General features: G+C 33.2%; 1 protein-coding gene across 3 annotated transcripts in view; it reads right to left on the minus strand.

Annotated features, from left to right (window-relative positions):
- Positions 1-18,294, minus strand: part of LOC128983417 (peroxiredoxin-1-like) — a 72,310-nt gene extending 54,016 nt beyond the window's left edge. The window contains exons 1-2 of one of the 3 annotated variants that reach the window (XM_054402704.1): positions 18,037-18,293; positions 3,076-3,187 (exon numbers count right to left, since the gene is read on the minus strand). In XM_054402704.1, the coding sequence (XP_054258679.1) occupies positions 3,076-3,187; positions 18,037-18,075 (151 nt within the window). In that variant the 5' untranslated portion in view covers positions 18,076-18,293. Of the gene's footprint in view, positions 1-3,075; positions 3,188-18,036 lie in introns of all 3 variants that reach the window. The other 2 variants (XM_054402712.1, XM_054402721.1) reach the window with 2 other exon arrangements.
- Between the last annotated feature and the right edge of the window lie 3,967 nt (positions 18,295-22,261).

The following is a 22,261-nucleotide window of genomic DNA, read 5'->3' on the forward strand; positions in this document are numbered from 1 at the left end:
AAAGCTCACACAGTGGAACACTAATAGCACCATTCGCAATGACCCCACCAATGAGACTGAAGCAACATGGCTGTGTTTTGTTTTTTACAATCATGATGGAAAATGTCCGCAATAAACCGAATAACAGATGATTAGTATTTCATAAATGACGTACCGTATGTGGTAAACATTGGGAAAAAACTTGACAAAATCAAACAAATTTGGGTTTTTGAACATCAGTTATTTTATTTCAAAAGTAGTGAGGCCATATTTTAATGGCAAAAGATACTCTCGCCAATCCAGTGAATACAAAAATACTATTTGAATCCCTATCGATGCTCTCGTTTTTCAGGAGAAGGGCACGTAAAATGACTTCTGGGCCATGACAGACAGACAGAAATTGAGATAAGACTTGTTTCGGCTCTTTAATGTATAAAACGTAAAAATACCCAAAAAAATATTTGATTTTTAGCAATGTACAGACAAAACTCAAATTGTATTTAGGCTATATAGATTGCATTTTTATTTACTGTTTCAATACTAGACTATCCAGGGTTTTATTTTTGTTGGGATGTTTGAAATAGACTAGGCCTACTATAATTAAATTTATTATAAGATAAATTGTTAGTTATTGTGATTTATTGAAGATTGTGGTAAAGAGAAACATTGTTAGTTTGAATACCATAATTCACCCAATAAATTAATAACATTTATTTAAATTACGCTTTACTTTCAGTAGCCTACAATGGCAAGTAAGTCTTCATTAGACTAAAACATTAACTTTAACGCAAACACAATTAAAAATAACATGAAACAAACCGATGAAGGGAAATATAATAAGGTGATTTATCCTTTAATAGAGATGAGTAAAGCTAATAATTGAGCGAAGCGAGCAAAGCTCACTTTCCCTCACTTTGTAACTTCTTTGTAAGGGCATCAGAATGTAATGGCTTGACCAATTGATATGAAATTTGGCCAACAGCTAAAGAATACTGAGCACAATGTTTTGTAAAAAATATTTGCAAATTTCCTTCTGGATTTTATTTTACGGGTCACGCAATTTCTTTTTTTTTGTTATTTTAATGTAAGTTGAAAGAAAAATTATATTGGGTTTATGACATATGGGTTTATCTAGTTTCATTTAAATAATAAGGTAAACATATGTTAATTGTTTGTAACTGTTTTGTTTACATTTCAATGTTTACTTTCATCATAGGTTAAAGTTGGAATGTAACAGTTTATCAATGGAAGTAACAGTTTAGCTATATTTGTTTTGAGCATGCCTCAATCAGGCCACGTCTTAATATTGGTCGTCGCACCGATAATGCAAATATTGTAAGAGAGTGGTGTCGTGAACAAGAAGAACCAGATGAAGCAGTGGCGGAAGAAGCTGATAATGATAGGCAGTTAACTAATCAATTCCAACATGAATTAGATGCATAAACAATTTTACACTTGCACTAACTGTCATCGCCAACAACTAACAGCTTCAAACCAATCACCGATTTGTTCGCGTTGTCGTTCAAATGCAACTAAATTCACGGCGTTAAATAATATGGATGTGTCAAGTGTCCTGAACGAATTAACTGACCTGACGATTGTAGAACAAATGTTGATTGCACGAGTACATCCTGCTATGCCCATTTACAAAGTACAAGCAAATGGTCAGGATGGCCAGTTTCACTACAAAGGTACAGAATGAACTATCAGATAAATTTATCATTCTTTAGAATTTAAATAATATCGGGCAAACAAACTGGTGAAAGGGAACATATTGTAGGTTGTTAGCTGCTTTAGCCATTGACAATCTTTAAATAATGCTTCGCTCATTTATGCGTCTAAAGTGTAACGGCAGACCACCCTAGTTTATAATATGGGTATACTTGTAATGAGGTATAGCCTAAAACAAGCCTCCATAATTAATTTTACTAGAGGTCGTCCAGTGGTCGAAACTCGACCAAAAAAATTTAATGTACAGACTTCTTTATTTTCATTCCACACTTTGAATAGAACATGTGATTGGAGTTTCTTCCATTTGAGAAAAAAGGTTTTAAAGAAACATGCTTGCCTATTAATATATAGATAGATTACAAATACTTAAACAAGGCACTTTTACTTTGCAATCACTAAGACATATAACCTCAATCTCAACCTCAGATCCGGTTTACCTCAGTTTCTCGATATTTATAGCAGATAAGATTAGCTGAGAAAAGGATCCAGAATGTGGAGCGAGAGGTTAAACTCCCTTGCTCCACTCTGCACTGTGATTGGTTCAAAATGACGTCATCTGTATATCGTGCAGTGTTGCCGCTTTCATTTCCAAACGAGTCATTCAACTAGTGACTACCAACTCACTTCTCAACTGTTGGGTTTCAAAAATACTAAATTCTGCTGTTGGTCGATTTGAGTGTTGACACTTGACTCAACAGTCAACGATTTCAAAAACAGGGCCCTATATGTGTGTTTTGTGAAATGTTATTAGCTGAGGATAAAATGAACCAATCTACCAAATTTGATCGAAATATACCCTACCATCATATCCTCATATAACCTACTACAACAGTTTACCTTTCTCTATAATAATAACATGGAATTTTAAATTTTAATTTTATACTGAACTGTAGGCCAACAAAAATAGGCCTTCAAAGTGCTAGGCTAAATGTTTAATTTTTTTAGCACTATAAAATGGTTTAAAAATAAATTGGGAAATTCTATGTTTTGAGGATCAAAAATTAGAAAAACAAATTTTAACCCCATAAATAGTCTGATGATAATTTGATCTAAGTTAGTTCTCAAACTCGTTTGATTAAAGGTAGGTTTACACGTTTGTACCAAATTTCATCAAAATCGGAGCTCGAGTTATTTTGCTAACAGACACACATAGGCCTACATATTTTTTATATGAATTTGAACACAGGGTATAGCGTTTTTGGCCTCTGGAGACCTCAGTACAATAATTAAATCAATCCCAGGTCTGCGTCTTACCACGAGACCTACGGCAATAGCTTATTGCCTATATGGAAAATTTCCTAACATGTATCACTTTACTGTTATATTCATTTTAGGTACCTACCTAACATAAAGTTTGATACTTACCTCTCATAAAACCAGCCAATGGAACTGGAGTTTGAACTACCGGTATTGGTATTTTTAAAGCACAAACAGAATTAGATGTTTCATGTGTGAATACACTAATATTGCTCCGTAGCTGAAATAAAAAATAATTACTGCATGATTAAAATCCATATTCATTCAATCCCTTAGGTTCTCTAAATTAAAATTTTATTTTTTAGCATTGAGATAACATTATCAATGGAACATCCAAAATAAGTTAATGTAAATTACATTTCAAACAACATTTTAAAACCAGTGTAGGCCTAAGCCCTTAAAAGTTAAACATAGAAAGAGATTTCATTTATAGTTGCCAAATTTGTGAGCAATTTTGGACTGTTAAAACTGGCTTAAAACTTCTACCAGTTTTGCAAAAACTAAATGTCTAAATGTAAAAACTAAAAGCATAACAGCTGCCATAGATTTCATTAAATCCATCGTTGATAGTTAAGAAAGTAAATCTACAGTCGTAGGGTTGTTTATGGACCTTAGTAAAGCTTTCGATTCCATTTCACATACCTACAGTAGACTCCCCAGGGTGTTCACAAAAAATGTGTCATTAATTTCCATGACTTTCCATGACTTTCCATGACTATCCATGACCATTTACCATTGATTTCCATGACTCACAAACTTTACCAGCAAATTATAATATAACATACACACACAAATAATACTGCCTGGACATGTTATTTTGCAGAAAATACTGAAATATGTAATAGCAGTTAACAATGGAGTACAATAGGTACAACAATGAACTAAAACAAACCGAAAACTCATAAAATAATACAACTATAATAAATTGAATTGTCGAACATTTGTGAAAAATCCTGAAAAATGCTACAACAGTCCGGGTTACGGCTGACTAGAGCATTGAATGGTCCCCTCAAATCCATCCATAATTGAAAATTTCCATGACTTCTTGCCTATTTCCCTGACTTTCAATGACCAAAATTTTTTTCCATGACTTTCCATGACTATCCCTGACTTTCCAGAATGTGGACACCCTGCTCCCTCTTATCCGGACTCCTCGGGACCAAGGCCAGTCCGGATAACGGTTTTCCCGGTTAAGCCGACGTCCCCAAAAATGGACCGTTTACGGTGATATTCGACTTAAATTTAGGAGAGCATTGTATTTAGACATGTGATCACTGGTCTCAAATCTTTCCCACGAGAACAGTCGTTACAGTACCACCCACTTCCTGCCGATCTAGTCCGGTTCTGACCAATGTTCTGATAAAAATTGTCCGGTTAAAGAGATGTCATTTCTGTCGAGTGTAGTCCGGTTAAACCGATGTCCGGTTAAAAGGTGTCCGGATAAGAGGGAGTCTACTATAGTTGTTACTTTCAAAGCTCAGTAAAGTGGACTAAATAGTACTGCATTGAACTGGTTCAAGTCAAATCTTTTTGATAGAAAACAATACGTAGAATTGATTCACTGTAATAATAAAATTATAAAATTGCTTAGGTACAATTTTTGTACTCGGGAAGTAAAACATGGGGTGCCCCAAGGATCTATACTAGGCCCTCTTTTATTCATCTTTTATTTGAGAAATTCTCTGCAACCCAATGATTAAGAAAATTTGAAATGGGACCTTATTGATCACTTTCCAAAATTTCATCTGGCCTATATGCACTAACAAGATTAAAACCCCTATGGGAAAAGGTAACTTTAAAAATAATATATTTTTCATACATACATTCAATCATATCATTTCGAGATTCACTTTATGGTGCAGCAAAAAAGAAAAATTAAAATCAATTCTAAAAATGCAAAAGAAAGCTATTAGAATGTTATGCAATTTAAAACGCAGAACTTCAGTCAAAGAATTATTTTAAAACTGAGAATATTACAATACAATACAATACACAATACAAATCATCTTTATTCATCAAGTATTTTATAGCAAATACATGAATTGCGTCACAGAAAGGAAAAGATAAGCAAAAAATTAGGTATACAAGTATCCTAAATAATAGATTACAAACATAAATCATAACATAACATATTTCTAATCATTTAAATTCCAAAACTCTTCTATTGAATATAATGATTTAGATTGCAAATAGTTTTTCAGTAGTTTTTTAAAGCTACTGTAATTATGTTCATTGAAAATATTTTTGGGTAGGCTAAATAAAAGTTTTTTGCCAATGAAACTGGTTTTTTTCTCAAATAACTTCAATCTGTGTTGTTCTACATGCCTGGTGTTTCGTAAATTGTAACTGTGGAAATTTTTAGTTTGATAATCTGAACTTTTTACATGTAGAATAGTTTCAAAAATGTATAAATCATAGACGGTCATTATACCCAATTTAGAAAAATATTTTTTAACTGATTCTCTGTTTTTTATACTAAAGATAATTCTAAGAGCTTTTTCCTGTTGACGTAGAATTTTGTCTAGGTTTTTTTTTGTGGTACCACCATATAAAGCTATTCCATAAGCTATATGTGAATTTATCAAAGCAAAATAAATAGTTTTAAGAGTTTCAATGCTTGAGACACGGGACATTTGTCGCAAAGCATAAATACCAGCTGTAGATTTTTTTACCACATGTTTCACATGCTCATCCCAGGTTAAATGCTGGTCTAATATTAGACCAAGAAATTTAGTGTGCTCCACTTGATTTAATTTTGAACCATTAAGATATATATCTGGTTGTAATTTTAATCTTGATTGCCTTGTGGAGAAAGATAAAATATTAGATTTATTTGAATTTATTAGTAGATTTTTGTTATTTGTGAATTCATTTACTGACAATAAATTTAAAAAAGACTTTAGTTCCACTTCTTCTTGAGATTTACCTGTAATTGTTATGTTTGTATCATCTGCATACAGACATACAGATCCTCCAGCATTTACAACTCCTGGAAACCCCCTTATGTAGCAAAGAAACAACAAGGGACCCAGTATAGATCCCTGTGGGACACCATACTTTACTGTTTTAAAGTTGGACAAGACATTTCGGGTGTATGCATATTTGCAATTTGGATAGTATGAGGTATGTCGAATTTGAACACATTGTTTCCGATTGTTTAAATATGATCTGAACCAATTATATTCTTTATTATTTATGTTTAGGCCATGAAGAATTTCAAGTAATTTATCATGTGAGACACTATCAAAAGCTTTAGAAAAATCCAAAAATATTCCAACAACTTTTTCATTGTTGTTAATTGAGTTGATAACTGATTCAATGAAGTTAATGCAATGAAGTTTATTATGACTGTTTAAAACTGTTAATACTGTTCTATGAAATGGCGACCATACAAAGTAGGTAGCCTATTTTAAGCCAAAGGAATGTATGTCTATGAAACAGTATTATTAGTAAAGAACAGATTTAATTAACTACAACTCATTGGAGACTATCACAATTACTTTACTAGAAATCAAAAAAACCTTGCCACAAGCTCGCATACCCTGCAACTTTTCACAAAGACACCTAAATATGCTGTGGTTCCAAATTTTATTAAGCTCCTAAAAAAATCAAATTTGAACCTTCAAAAAATAAATTTAAATTTAAATTTAAAAAATTTCTTATCAACAACGCTATAGCCTACATGCCTACTCCTTCGAAGAGTTTTAGTTCTTTGTTACTTTATTTTATATCTAGGCCTAAATTGAAACTTTTGATTTACCCCGCCGCAGCAAACCTGCCGACTAAGCGAATTTCCAGTTGTCTGAAATGATTTTCAATTAAATGTATTTAATTAACATTAGGTTTTATGAGTACATAGGCTTGCTGCTACAGGGAGGGTAAAAAAGTGTGTTTTTTAGTAAAATATTAACAACTTAGTACAAAATGAATAAATTTACCAAGTTTCATCAAAATATTCCATAAACAAGAAAACTACAACATTTTACAATATTCCACATAAGAATAACATGAGAATTTAAAAATAACAATTTTTTGAATTTTCTCCGTAACCAATTATTGTACAAAAAAACTGTGATATACTAGGCCTATATTATTTGTTTATTTAAGCTCTTCAAAAAGGTCTGAGGAGAAATTGGGAAATTTTGTGTTTAGAGGGTCAAAAATTAGAAAAACCAATTTTTACCCTATAAAACCCCCTGTAAAACCCCGTTCCCATGGTCCGATCATGCTCAAACCAAATTTCATCAACATCGGACAAAAATTACTCAAGTTATCGTGTTCATGGACACATATATATATATAAATCTATATATATATATAAATTTGAACGAATGGTATTTTTGGCCTCTGGGGACATGAAAATGAAAAAGTAAATCGGTCCCAGGCCTAGGTCTTACCATGCCACCTACGGTAATAGCTACTTCCCTATAGGGAAATTCGCTATAAAGAAATCATCGATAAAAATGAATGTTTCCTCTAACAGGAGAGTACGTAGGTGAGTAACCGTTTCATTTTATAATCAGTTGGTAGTTAAGTTAGTGTAAATGTGGGGCGTAAACTTAAGTGTACGCCTACCCGTTTGAACTCCCTTGCCTAGGCATCACTTTTACTGCTATCATTACAAGGGTTATAAACTTACTTGTTTGAACCTGGCAATAACTCAGCAATAAGAAGTGATCGCGCCTTATAAAATCTATTGCTGGCCGTTTTGCGGGAAAATACAGCCCCGTAGCATATAACCGATAATGTCACCAGATAGAGGACAAGACAGTGTCAATATTATGTACCTGCGGGGTACAGTTGTCGCAGCTAGCCTGGGGGCGCGGACCCTTGTGTACTAACCGTCCCCCGCGCCAAAGCCATGAAGACAGCGCTGAGGCACTGAACAACCCCAGAGAGCCGTGTGGGCCAGATGTTTTTGGAAATGAGCAATAAACACTCCCCTCTACACCCCGCACCATAGCGCGGCCGCGCGCCCAGACTAGCTGCGACTACTGTAAGTTAGGGGGGTAAAGTCAGCAAAAAGTAGTGTGCGCGCCCGAAAAAATCATAAATTATATGGTACGCAGCCGTATTTTCCGCAAAACAGCCAGCAATAGATTTTTTTGGGCGCGCACACTACTTTTTGTTGACTTAACCCCCCTAACTTACCCCCCAGATACATAATATTGATACTGTCGTGTCCTTTAAAGTGTCCTCGATCTGGTGACATTATCGGTAATATGGTACGCGGCCATATTTTTCAGCAAAACGGCCAGCAATAGGTTTTTTCAGGCACACGCACTACTTATTGCTGACTTTACCCCCCTCTAACTTACCCACCAGGTACATGATATTGATACTGTCGTGTCCGTTAAAGTGTCCTCTATCTGGTGACATTATGGGTAATATGGTACCCGGCCGTATTTTTCTGCAAAATGGCCAGCAATCATTTTATAAGGCGCGCACACTACTTATTGCTGATTTTACCCCCCTAACTTAACCCCCAGGTACATAATATTGATACTGTCATGTCCGTTAAAGTGTCCTCTATCTGGTGACATTATCGGTAATATGGTACGCGCCCGGATTTTTCTGCTAAACTTAACTGGGCTATGCTAATATTGATTGAAACTTTAAATATAGGTATCTATTATAAAATAAAACTATCACTAGTAGAACCTCGTCCAAATCGTCGGTTAATCTTGAGGTTTTATGTAAATTCAGCTAACTGCGATTGATAGAGTGAAGTCATTAAAATCTTAGTTAAATGAAGGGCTCCCACGAACAACGTTCCAAGGGCCAAATTTTTCAAAGTGGAGATATTGAGCGAACAATGTGCCTTCCTATAACAGTAGGGATATTTTGTTTTGTCATAACTGCAGTGGTACGCCTGCTACCAATGGTTTAGTGGAGCACAAGGTTTCCCAGACTCCAGCTACGCCGCACGACCAACGTCTCATCCGCCACAGCATGGATTCAGGGTCAAGCGTTCTATTGAGTCCCGGCGACCAATATAAGCTAAATGCCGGTAAAAAACGTAAATTAAAACTTGTTGTATGGAAGGATAAGATTCGCAAGAAGTCAAGGGATAGTGGGGAGCCTTACATTTCAAAAAAGAAAAAAGAAAGCAGTTCCTGGCATACTACCACCAAGTGAGGTAAGTGGAACAACGTTTCTATCGCCACCTGATGCTCATGTATAAGAAAGTTTTTTTTTTAACAATGTTTTTAATCTTATCTTATGTTTTATTGTGCATATCCTGCTAAATACCTAGTTAAAAAAATATTTTTTAAAGATGATCGCCTTTTGGCGAATTAACCACATTGTGTTTTAAGAATGCTTATATAGGACATTATTCTGGGGACTATTAAAAGAAGTTCGAATTTATTAAGTCAAATAAAATCAAATCATATCATTTATTTGTCTTTTGGATTTTTACAAATCATTGACAAAGTCAACACATCAGCCTATGTATAGGCCTACGTCATATACATACATACTACACATCTACAATAGTATAGGATTAAGTATCTAGAGGATGTAAAAATTAAAATGATAAATTAACTTAACTTTTTTTTCTTTTACGCTATCTATTAATAAAACATAAAAACATTTGAGAGCTTAGTCAATTTCTTAAAATGAAGGGAAAAAAAGAAAAAATAATGAAATAATATTAATTAGGAATAGTTAAATTCCAAAAACAGTAATTAAATACAAACAAAAATGTGTTCAAGTTTTTTTTTTTTTTTTTTGTGATGCAATCAAAGAAGTTCAAAGACAAATTTGTGTAAATCATTTAAGAAACTAAATTTTAAATACCTCTAAAAATCTCATGTAAATTCAATATAATAATATTAAAAGATAATAGTAATAACATAAATAATAATAATAATAAAATAAAAAATAAAATAAAATAAGTGCAAAGATTACATTATGTTAAAATTTGATTTCACTAATTTTAAAAAAGTCATCTAATGTATAAAATGGGTTATCTAGTACCGTAACCAATTATAGAGTTTTTTTTTTAAATTGATTTATTGAATATATTCTAATCATAGGCTCAAAGATATTGTAAATTTTTAAAGATATCACCACATGGCTATCCAACGATTTATTTAAGCGACAATATTGAATCACTGCTTTAGTTTATTTGTTTCAGGTATTATAATTATGAATTTTGTCTTTGGATTTTAATAGATGAGAGTTTTTTTAATATATAAACTGTGATTTCAAAAATATATAAGTCTATGACAGTTAAAATCTGAAGCTGCCTAAAAAGTGGTTTGCAATGTTCCCTAAAATGTACTCCAGCCATAATTCTAAATCACCTTCTTTTGGAGCAGTAAAATGTCCTGAATTCCTGAGCAGTTTCCCCACAGTATTAAACTGTATCGAACAATAGATTCAAAAAAGGAAAAGTACGCACTTCTGATGTAATTTTTAGGAATAATGTTTATAAGGCGTCTCATAAGATATATTACTCTTGATAGTCTCGTACTAATGTAATCGATATGTGAGCTCCAAGTTAAATGATTGTCTAAATAAATACCTAGGAATTTAGCATTTGTGACTAAATCAAGATTAAAATTATTTGGGTTGTATTTTAAACTAAAAAGCAAAATTGTGTTTTATCTGTGTTGAGCAAAAGTCCATTGCATTGAAACCAATCAGAAGCCTGAGACATTGTTTTTGTGACTAATTTATTTAGATAATTAATATTGTTATTAGAATTAAAGAAGGTTGTATCATCTGCATAAAGTGTAATATTAGAATCTACCGCAAATGGTAAATCATTTACATAAATTAGAAAAAGGAGAGGCCCTAGGACTGAACCCTGTGGAACGCCCCATCTTACTGTAACCTCATTTGACCATTGTCCATTAACCAGCACAGTTTGCTTCCGATTACTAAGATATGATTGAAAGAAATCTAGTGTTACCCCTCGGAATCCATAATAACTTAATTTTTTGTTTAATTTATCTTGATCCACGCAGTCAAATGCTTTGCTAAGGTTGCATAATGTGACCTGAGCTAAATCTTTATTTTCAAATGCCGATATTATTTTTCTTATTAAGCTATCTAGAGCATCAACCGTGGATTTATTCCTTCTAAAACCAAACTGATGGTTACTCAATATATTGCTGTTTTCTAAAAAAGTATAAATTTGATCATAAATTAATATTTCTATTAGTTTTCCAATAACAGGTATGACCGATACTGGTCGATAACTGTTAGGTTGGTCTTTTGGACCTCTTTTGTAGATGGGACGGACTCTAGAAATTTTAAAATTTTCTAAGAGCAATAAAGCATACGGTATATTTTTTATCAAAACATTTAAAACGTATCATAAATTCATCATTTTTAACCGACTTCCCAACTACCAACAAAAGGAGGAGGTTCTCAATTTGTTTGTGGCGATGTTTTTTTTTTTCTATGTATGTTCACCAATTTCTCTGTGATTCTTTTACCGATCAGTGTGGTTCCACCACCAAAATAACCAGGAGAGTTTCTATTTGGTACCTTATATATTATGTTTGAGTATAATATTTGTTTCGGTGAAAAATTCTGAAAACCTTAAATATTCAACATTTATTTTGTTTACATTTGTGCAGAGAAGGCAATAAATAATGATGACATTCCGACAGCTGTTAGTTGAAACCATTTAAATGAAGCTAGAGACAATTCTTCATGAAACAGTTGCTTCATATTGATCAATAAACTATTTCTTGCCATGCATTTTGTTTTGGTTACTATAAAAAATGTATTTTAACGTTTGATCTGATTTGTGTATACAGTAATTCTGTTTTTAGTATTGAATATTCTGACTTAAAAAAACATATATGTTTCAGTAAATAGCTGTTTGATATTGACAAATGAAGGTGTATTGTGATAACCAAAGCATTCGTAAAACAGGTCTAAATATAAATTAAATGCAATTATTCCTTACACGACCTAAGAAGTGTGACATTGCATAATCGTCAATTAATTGTCTTAAAAGTGTTAAATATTTTAATTACTAAACATGCATTTGCAGATGTGGAATGTTTATTGATATTCTCTACCCAGTTACTATATTATCATATCAATACTATTATGCCTGCTTCGGAAAGTCCTAGAGGAAGATGATTTACAATTTCGAAAGGCTATATCTTGATCAAACAAAACCACCTACATGGCTTGCACCACTTTTAGCTGAACCAATCGTTCATACACATATTTCATTTGCAGATGTGGAATGTTTATTAATATTCTCTACCCAGTTACTATAATATATCAATACTATTATGCCTGCTTCGGAAAGTCCTAGAAGAAGATGATTTGCAATTTCGACTAGGCTATATAGTAAACAAAACCCCCTACATGACTTACACTACTTTTAGCTGAACCAATCTTTTATATAATATTTTCCAAAGGTACTATACGTGTTATCGACTAATTTTCCACTTTTGAGAGATTTTTTACTGCTGGTAGCTGAGGAATAACTTTCATATTGTTCCAAAAGGCTTGAGACGTTACTGTATTTCTTTTTATAATGTAGAAGTACACCGATTGCAGGAAACGATGATGTCTGACATTTCAATGTATCAAGAAAAGACAATTAGTTTTTCATTAGGCCTAATGTAATGGACAACTCTCTCTTTCTTAGGGAATATCTAAAAATGTTTATTTTCATACCCATTGATTATGTAACCTGAACAGGTGACTCAAGCAGTTTTAAAATAATGATTGTTCTGTGGAACTTTTGATTGTTACAAACAGTTTTGCTTATCAAAAAACCTCAAGTAATTAATATATAAAAAATTATACAGTCACTAAAAATTATGAAATAATTTATTTTTGTAAAAAAATACAACCGACTTCAAACGCTCTAAAAAGAATGAAATAATTTCAATAAAGTAAACTTTTGTATTAGGCAAGTTCACGTATCTCAAGTCGGCTCAAACTGCAAATATGATTGAAATTAAATATTGTGCGTGTGTGTATTTTGAAAATCAATAAATTGTAGCTGCATAACATAAATATATAAAAAACATACTGAACTGTTTTGTTTATATATTAAAGGAAATATTTTATTGTGTTTTATGTTAACTTCAGAATAAATGCATTATGAAAATAACACACACAAATGTTCTATATGAATAGGAAAATAATTTAGTTTGATATTATGATAGGGAAAAGAAGCTTGTTTGGTGTTAAAACATTACTTTTCCATGTTAGAAACATTTAGATGCGTTATAATCTTTTTAAAGATGCTCGTTAATACCACTATAATGCCGATCTCTGATTACGGTAATAAAATAACACTTAACGCATAAATATGAAAAAGACATGCAGATTAACAACTTTAGTTATAGATAGTCACCTGCAATATGGACACCCTCCTTCAATTTTGTTTCAAAAATCATCATAGAGCCGCGCCGACTTGAAGTACGTGAGCTTGCCTAATACAAAAGTTTACTTTATTGAAATTATTTCATTCTTTTTAGAGCGTTTGAAGTCGGTTGTATTTTTTTACAAAAATAAATTATGTTGAAACTATTAAAAACTTGCCATGCAGTGGAGAATCAATTTAAAATCATAAATAATAATGTAAACATTTAATTTTGACAGTTTCAGTAGACCTTTGAATACAGTTTTAATATTAACAGCTGGTTCATTAAAAGTAGTGTAAAATTATCCATATGGTCGTAATGTAAACAAAATTTCAGAGTGAACTTTAAAGGCCTCTGGGGCAGAGTCCCAAGGAAATTTACCTCGTTTCTCTTTTGAGGGCTCACCTACAGACCAATACCTTTCTTTAGACACCCCTACCAAGTTTCTACACCCAGCCGTTCTATCAAATTAGCTGTGACAAAAACCCCGTTTTCCTCCATAAGAATAACATGAGATGGGACTTTAACCTTTCAGAGGGCGCATTGGTTTTCAAAACGGGAGAGGGCGCACCCGGAGGTTACTTCCAGGTCAATAAAAACAAACATTTATGAAGTAAAATTTGTATTTTAGTGCACAAATTAAGTTTTATTTTTAATTTTCAACATCAAAAATGTGTTTAGTTAACTCTTAATTATAAAATAACGTAATGTGGATTTTATGAATGTAAAATTAAACTATTATTCTATCAAATATTCTAACATAAAAGTATATGAAGAAATCTTTTACAAGAATATATTCATGAAATTAATTTAAATTTTACCACAATATCATAAGTTAATGTGGTTGTAGAAGATGATAACACTCTCAATACCTGATGTTTTAAGTAATTTAAAATAATGGGTATCTTAATACTAAATGACTCGTACATACGTCGTTCGTGAATCCCCCTTTCAGCACGGCTAAGAGTGTTGCAATTCAAAATTTAACTTCATCACTCATCTTGTAAAAACTATATATTTACTAAATAATGACATGAATCGTAAAAAAATAATTATTTACAGTAATTGTTTACACGTAATAATCAACGCACACAATAAACTAGAGGTCGCATCACGGAAGTTGCCTCCAGGCTGTAGGCTATAAGAATCGGCAGAGCGCACACGGAAGTTACTTCCAGCCTCTTACAAAACTGAACAAAACTAACAAATATAAAATAGTAGGGGTGAGTTTTGACCTTCACTCGATTCTAGGAATGCGGTGCACGAGGTACAGTGACACTCACACTGCCGACACCACTCAAAATAATATATTCGTGAAAAATAAAACATCCCTGGAGGTTACTTCCGTGATGCGACCTCTGGAAGGTTAAAGGCCACTGGGGCAGAGCCCCTAGGGAATTTACCACGTTTCTCTTTTGATGGCTCATCTACAGACCAAGACCTTTCTTTAGACACCCCTACCGAGTTTCTACACCCAGCCGTTCTTTCAAAATAGCTATGACAAAGAAAAACAGTTTCAAATTAATATATAGGCTAGATAACCTAGCCTAACCAACCAAACTTGCTGATGGTGAAAAAATCGCATGAAGGTTTACTTTTATTAAGGATAGTTTCAAACGATATTAGCAATGCCCAGTTAAGAAATTCCAATGCACACATCTATTTAAGCATGGTAACTTAGGCTACAATAAACAAAATTAGCATTGCCGACAATCCCTACTAACCCAGGTGGTTAAACTATCTAAACTTGCTGATAGTACAAAAATTTGGGTAATTCTGAGCAATTACTTGGTCAGCCCCAATTTTTTTCATATTTTACTACGGTCATCAGGATGTTCTCAGAAAGCAAGAAACATATAATTCAAGGCCTGCAAGGCCCAGTGTTGGGTAGTAGCAAACTTCAAGTAGCAACGCTACTGTAGTTTGCTACATTTTTTGTAGCAGTAAATGTAGCATTCACTACTTTTTTATGCTACTTTTTACAACAACAATATGTTTTTCTTTATCAGTACTTATAAATCACAGTGTGCTTTTAATTCATGATTTCAAGTCTGTAACCTGTTTTCTTAATGCTATATTTTCAACATGTGTTTTTAACAACCAGCTCATGTCTCTTGATGGACTACTGAATATGTTTGTCTGTAAAGTTTGGTTTAATATATTTTATATTTTGTTTTTAAACTATGCATAATTTAAGTGAGACATTTGCCAATTTATTTACGGTAATAATATTAAGTTACGAGTACGTTAGAGGAGTTGTTTTTTTTATAGGAGGTTAAGGATCACAGCTAAGGGGTCGTCCACATATTATGTAACACGTTTTTGCCATTTTTAGAATCAAGAATCAAGAATTTATTACAACAAATTACAAAAAAACATTTTGTATAGTTGAGGTCAATATGAAATGTCCAGTGGTTAGCATTAGGGCCTATAACATTCAATAACTAGGCTACTTTAAATAATTTAAACAACAAAGTTAGTCTAGTCAATAAAGGGATTGTAGAGGACATGGAGAGGGGGAAACCCTCTCCAAACCAACCTGATGTCCATTTTAAACCCCATTAAAAACCCCCGTTAAAATGTCCATTTTAAACCCCTCCCTCCCTCCCTGAGGTTGCACAATGCAAGCCTAAATCCCTCCTCCCACCTCTGTAAGAAATTTTCTTAAACCAGGGTGTGGGGTATGAAATCTAAAATCTATGAAATTTTCTCTTATACAGTAGTAAACATTTTTTAATTGGTTTTAATGTTATCAATAAAAACAAATTAATTACAACAAACTTAACAGTTTATATGAACACAATATCTAAACAGATGAATTTTTGTGAAATTTGGTACTAATCCATTAAATCTCCAGGCGTGTTTTTTTAAATATTTTCTTAAACTTATTGTTAATGATGATTTTCCCATAAAATAACGGAAAAATCAGATATTCTCAAAAACGGCCAGAACGATTTTGATAAAAATTTAGTATGTTATAGTCTTTTAAATTCTAAACAAAATGGCACAAATACCATTTCTGTAAAAATTATGGTTCCAAAGTTATTGTAACTTATGTTATTTTCCCATCAAACAAAAAAATAGATTTTATAAAAAAAGGCCGATTTAATTAAAATTAGTACCTATATATTATGGTCCTTAAAATTTTGAACCAAATGGTACAGATCCCATTTCCGTAAAAAGTACAGATCAAAAGTTATGACTTATTTTTTATTACCGTATGTTATTTCTCATAAAACCCCTAAAAAATAAAAAAATATCATATTTTAGGAAAAAGCCGGGTTTGTTTGAAATTAATGTTTTATGGTCCTTATAATTCTAAACAAAAATATAGTTCAAGCCCCCATTGCTGTAAGAATTACGGTCAAAAGTTATATTGCAACTTTTGTGATTCATCCCCATAGAATAATATGATAGTTAGCCCCTCTGGCTTACCCGTGATAAAGGTTTTTTTATGTAAATATGAAAGGCTATTTATTATAAATATTACAAATAAATAAGACAAATAAATCTAAATTACAGATATTACTAAAAATATTGGATGCCTGCTCCATCTTCGAATTCTGGAGCAGATCTCCATTTTTTCGAGATCTTCGCAGACTCATGCTTGTTGCCCTTAAAATTGAGCAAGTCAGTCTCGTTCTTATCCAATTAACTACTAGGCTGTAAGGCTTAACCCATTTTTCTGGCCATCTTTCAGCTAATGCTCTTATTAGTGTTTGAAAATCATTGCCTAGGATTCCGCAAACTGATGTTATCAAAGGAGTCAAAGAGGCATTACGGCTCTCACAGGCTGAAATACAAGCCTACAAGCTTATGGGGGAAAGTGTGTGTCAGCTTATACCGTTTATTTTAATGATTCATTACACTCACATTCTGAAAACTAGTGTTTTATTATTAAAAATGAAATGTAGCAAAAAAGTAGTTTGCTACAATTTGATTGTAGTTGTAGCTGTAGCAAGCTACATTTTGTAAAAATGTAGAAGTAGCAAAAGCAAGCTACATTTAGAGAATTGTAGTTGTAGCAGTAGCAAGCTACATTTAAATAGTAGTTTACCCAACACTGGCAAGGCCATCGTACAGGTTGCCGAGCGATAAGAATGTTCAAAGTCCAAGCGATAACAGTGGCTTGCGGGAGACGCGCGGAAGGCCAGTTGTGACAGTACCGTCATGGCTATGGCTAGTGGTTCCTCCGACTATCCTTTTCTATGTGACGGGTGTGAAAACACGTTACCTAACTTAAAATAACCTAACCTAACCTAACCTAACTTATTATGTTTTTTAGTCTCAAATACATCTCTAAGGCCAATTGTAACAGTACCGTTACGTTAGGTTAGGTTAGGTTAATTAATAACCTAACTTAACCTAACCTAACCTAACCTAACTTAACCTTGCGGGGCTTGAATTATGTTTCTTGCTTTCTGAGAACCTCCTGATGACCGTAGTAAAATATGAAAAAAATTGGGGTTGACCAAGTAATTGCTCAGAATTACCAAAATTTGAATGAAGGTTTAAGTTTTACTAATCAAATCAATATTTTCAATCAATAGAAGCCCAGTTAAAAAACTGTACCTACCATTGATGCTTTTGTGGGTCAGGCCTAGACCTACTACTTTAACTTTTACTTCATGATTGACCTAGTCATAAGTATTAGGCTATTGCTAGTTAAATTAAATACTAGATTCTATGTAGGTTAATTTTTGCACTCACTCACCAACTGATTGCAACCCCTTGCTACAAGTCTTCCAATCATTGTTTTGTTCTTTTTCAAATCCAATCAATATTCCTGACAAAATAATAAATAAGTTATAACTTAGCAGTTAAAACTTAGGTTACTTTTTGTTTTTGATCGTATTCTATTCTAAATCAAACTTCAATCCTCTTCCTCTATCTAAATGAATGAATGAATGAAAGAAAATGAAATACCGTATGGTATGTTAGGTAATTAGGCCTACCTTCTACCTAGTAGTAGTAACTTAGTAAATATTGAAGTTAACCTAAGGTCAAGGGTCGATTGAGGCACATTGAGGACGTGGGGTCTCATAGCTTATAATGTCATAGCTTATAATCGTGAATTTGTTCCATAGCTTATAATGTTGAAAATGTGGCATAGCTTATAATCAGTTATAAGCTATGCCACAATTTCACGAAAAATTATAAGCTATGCCACAATTTCTCTAAGACGTTATAAGGTATGAAACATTTTCAGTTTCACAACTTATAATGGTCAAATAGTGGCGCAGCTTATAATTCCGATTCTGTTCTATAGCTTATAATCCTGATTTTTAGTCATACCTTATAATTCTGGTTTTGGGGCATAGCTTATAATTGAGGAGAATGCTGCATTGTGGGAATGGCATCAGCTGCTCGCTTCAGTCAGGTCTACCATATATACGATATTTTATGGTAAGATACGATAATTGTACTCAACTATGATTTTATTGTATTATTTACAACATAAGATAAACATTTATTGATTTAAATGCTATACACGATTTTTACGAGAAATGGCAACAATGACATGCCATTGAAAACGAAGAGGAAGAGGATTGATTGCAGTGTTTCCACTTGACGGAAAATAATATTCCACGCAGAGTCACGAAATATCACACATTCAGTCACGAGTTATCCCACAAAATATCCCTCACTTTCCCGCTATTTTTCTTGGCTAGTTTCTACAAAAAATAATCTTACAACTTACAACTAAGTTAATGACTTTTTTGACATTAAAAGCGTGACAAAATAATTAATTTAAAAAGTAATTTGAAATATAAATAAATTGAGATATCCCATCACCTGTCTAAGGGAAATTCCTTACTACTTTGATGTAATTAATAGATAATATATATATATATATATATATATATATATATATATTGGTTTTCTGCAACAGGGAGGGTAAAAAAAGTGTTTTTTATGTTAAATGTTAAAAGGTACTGTAGTTTAGTAAGAAATTAATGTATTTTCCAAAACTTATTTTAAAAAACCCGATTTCGTGCGATTTTTGTCAAGTTTTTTTCCTAATGTCCATCACATAATCAAATAACGAACAGCTGTTCGGATCAAAATTATTTTTTCTAGCTGTCACTGATATGTTTACATTAAATGTTGTTTACAAATACCGCAAACGTTTCCAATAACGTTTTGAAAGCAAAACCCAAACCAAGTGAGATTAAAACGAGTTTCCTTACATAAAGGATTTAATTAATCGAAAGTTCATTCAATAATGTGTATTGTAACCGTAAATGAAATTAGAGATTCTTTGTGTATAAAATTGTTCTGAAGTTTTGATAACTGGCGAAAAAGACCTTGAATCAGTGTTGTATAGGGCTGGGAACTTGCATTTATAAAATCATCGTCGCCAATAGCTTACTAACAAGGCGTCACTCATTGACGGCGTTTCAATGGCGGTTGTGTGAAGTGTAAAGTGAAAAATCATAACTGCAATGGGTGATTGTAACAGAGGTTTGCCGGTTTACGGATGATGCTAAACTCGCTTTTCCAATGTGTCACTTTCGGTTTCTACTCACCGCTATGTGCTGCAATCGCTGGACCATACTGCCAATAAGCACTAGCGTCTAGACTGCCAGTGCAACTCCGAGGAACGAGGATCAGAGGCGCTAAAATTGTTATCTCTATCACTGTTGCTGTCAAAACGTATCATTTGTAGGTTAAATTTAAATTAAATATAATTAAACTGTCATAACCTAACCAAACTAACCAAACTTGCTGATAATGAAAAACTCGGATGAAGGTTTACTTATCGAAAAAATAGTTCTGTTCTAAAAATAAAATTATAAAATAAATGTCTCAAATTCAATTTTATAGTTTTTAAATTATAAAATTAAACTGTCATAACCTAACCAAACCAACCAAACTTGCTGATATGAAAAAAAATTGTTGACAAAAAGTTAGTGCTATCAGTGGGATTCGAACCCGGCACCATCCGATTATCAGCCCGACACGCTATCCACTTCACCACCAAGGCTCATGATTCAGTTCCGTATCGTTGCGGTAATGGTTGACGTCACGCCATCGGCACGGAGCGGTGGTGGGGGTTTTCCGATCTGATCCTCGTTCCTGGCAGTCTATACGCTTATCCAATAAGCCCATAGACTGTATCTTGGGTACGTAGGCCTACCCAAGGTTATTTGTCGCATGACAACCTATTCGACGACGATCCTTGATACCGGTACTTTTCCCTACAATACATGGCCTTACTACTTAGGAAATCAAATTAAAAAAGTTAAAAAACACAACATTGTGTGATTTTTTTCACATTTCCTTCTTATGTTAACTACATATACGAAACATAGTTTAGAGAATACGCAATCTTTTAAATAACAAAAAGCTGTTTGGATGAGATTGTTTTGTTCAAAATGTTTACATTAAAATTTGTTTACAAATAATTCAATTAATGGGAAATAACTTTGATTTTCGATAACTTTTTGTTACAAAATCCAAAACCAAGAGAGATCAATATCCTCGGAACTGGATTAACGCATTTAATTGGTCGGATATATTCCTAGCTGTAAACGTTGGTTTTTGGTACTGGTATTTTCGGGGTGGCGGAATTGTACCCCCCTGGAATTTGTACCCCCTGCAGGTTAGTGACGTCACGATGACGTCTCATTTTCTCGACCAAAACGGCGTGTACGGGCTGGAATTGTACCCCCTCATAAAACTTTGATATTGTTATGCACGAGTGGTTTGATTAAATCCACTGGCATCTAAAAAACTGTACGGACCGGAATTGTACCCCCCTGGAATTGTATCCCCGGTCAGTCTAGCCCTTCTTACAGGACCGGAATTGTACCCCCCTGGAATTGCACCCCCTGGTCGACGCAGAAGAAGATGTACGGCCCGGAATTGTACCCCCCCCCATTTCACCCAGGAGCTTGTCTATTATGATTACCAACTAAAATCAAAACAATAGCTATGTTGGATATTAGAGGGGAATCACACGAAAATGAACTGAAATGAAATGAAATGAAATGAAATGAAATGAAATGAAATGAAATGAAATGAAATGTCTTTATTGCTTTTAACATCATATAACATGCATTGCAATCGTCAAAATACTTAGATTATAAAATAAGTAGCATATCATACAGTGCAAACCATGCAAAAAAACTCAAACTTAAGTTAAAAAGAACAAAAACCATGCTTTCTACTCTACAATAAAACAATCCTGTTGAGGCAAACAAACCAATCTACTTACACAATAGGCATACCTTCAACTTAAAAAATCATTTCAAGACTGTCTGGGCATTTATTAATAAGCCATTTTTTTAAATTCCATTTTGAAGTTTTTACCTTCTAGTTTCTTTATGCAGTTTGGTAACTTATTGAAAAAAATTGTTCCCTTGACATAAGGGCTATTCTCTGTCCTTTTGAAATGTCTTCTCACTCTGAAAAAATCATTACACTGTCTAGTGTTATGGTCATGCATTTGTCCTACATTAGAAATTAAAATACCAGAACTACAGCTAAATTTAACTAAAATTGTAACCTGGTATACATACATTGCGTACAAAGTCATAATGTTGTTTGAAAAATGCCTTTGCTATGAGTCCTTGGGCTAACTTTTGCTACCAAACGTACAGCTCTTTTTTGTAACAGAAAAATTCTTTTGGTATAAGTGTGAAAAGAACCTCCCCACAGGACAAGCCCATAAGCCAGATATGGATACACCACTCCAAAATAGACTGAGCTTAATGTTTCACAGTCCAAATAGTTTGAAAGTCTTCTTAGCAAAGAAATACCACTCAAGGATTTAGCACCAACATGGTCAATGTGTTTATCCCATGTAAAATGTTTGTCAAAAAATATTCCAAGAAATTTACAAAAATCATTACCATCCAGAGTCATATTATCACCTGAGATGCTAAAAGCCGGAACATTGCGACCAATTGATAAATGTACAAGATCAGTCTTAC

This window comes from Macrosteles quadrilineatus, unplaced genomic scaffold (genome assembly GCF_028750875.1).
Source record: "Macrosteles quadrilineatus isolate MER2022 unplaced genomic scaffold, UCM_ALF_1.0 Scaffold_1__1_contigs__length_201487025, whole genome shotgun sequence".
NCBI classification, from domain to species: Eukaryota; Metazoa; Arthropoda; class Insecta; order Hemiptera; family Cicadellidae; genus Macrosteles; species Macrosteles quadrilineatus.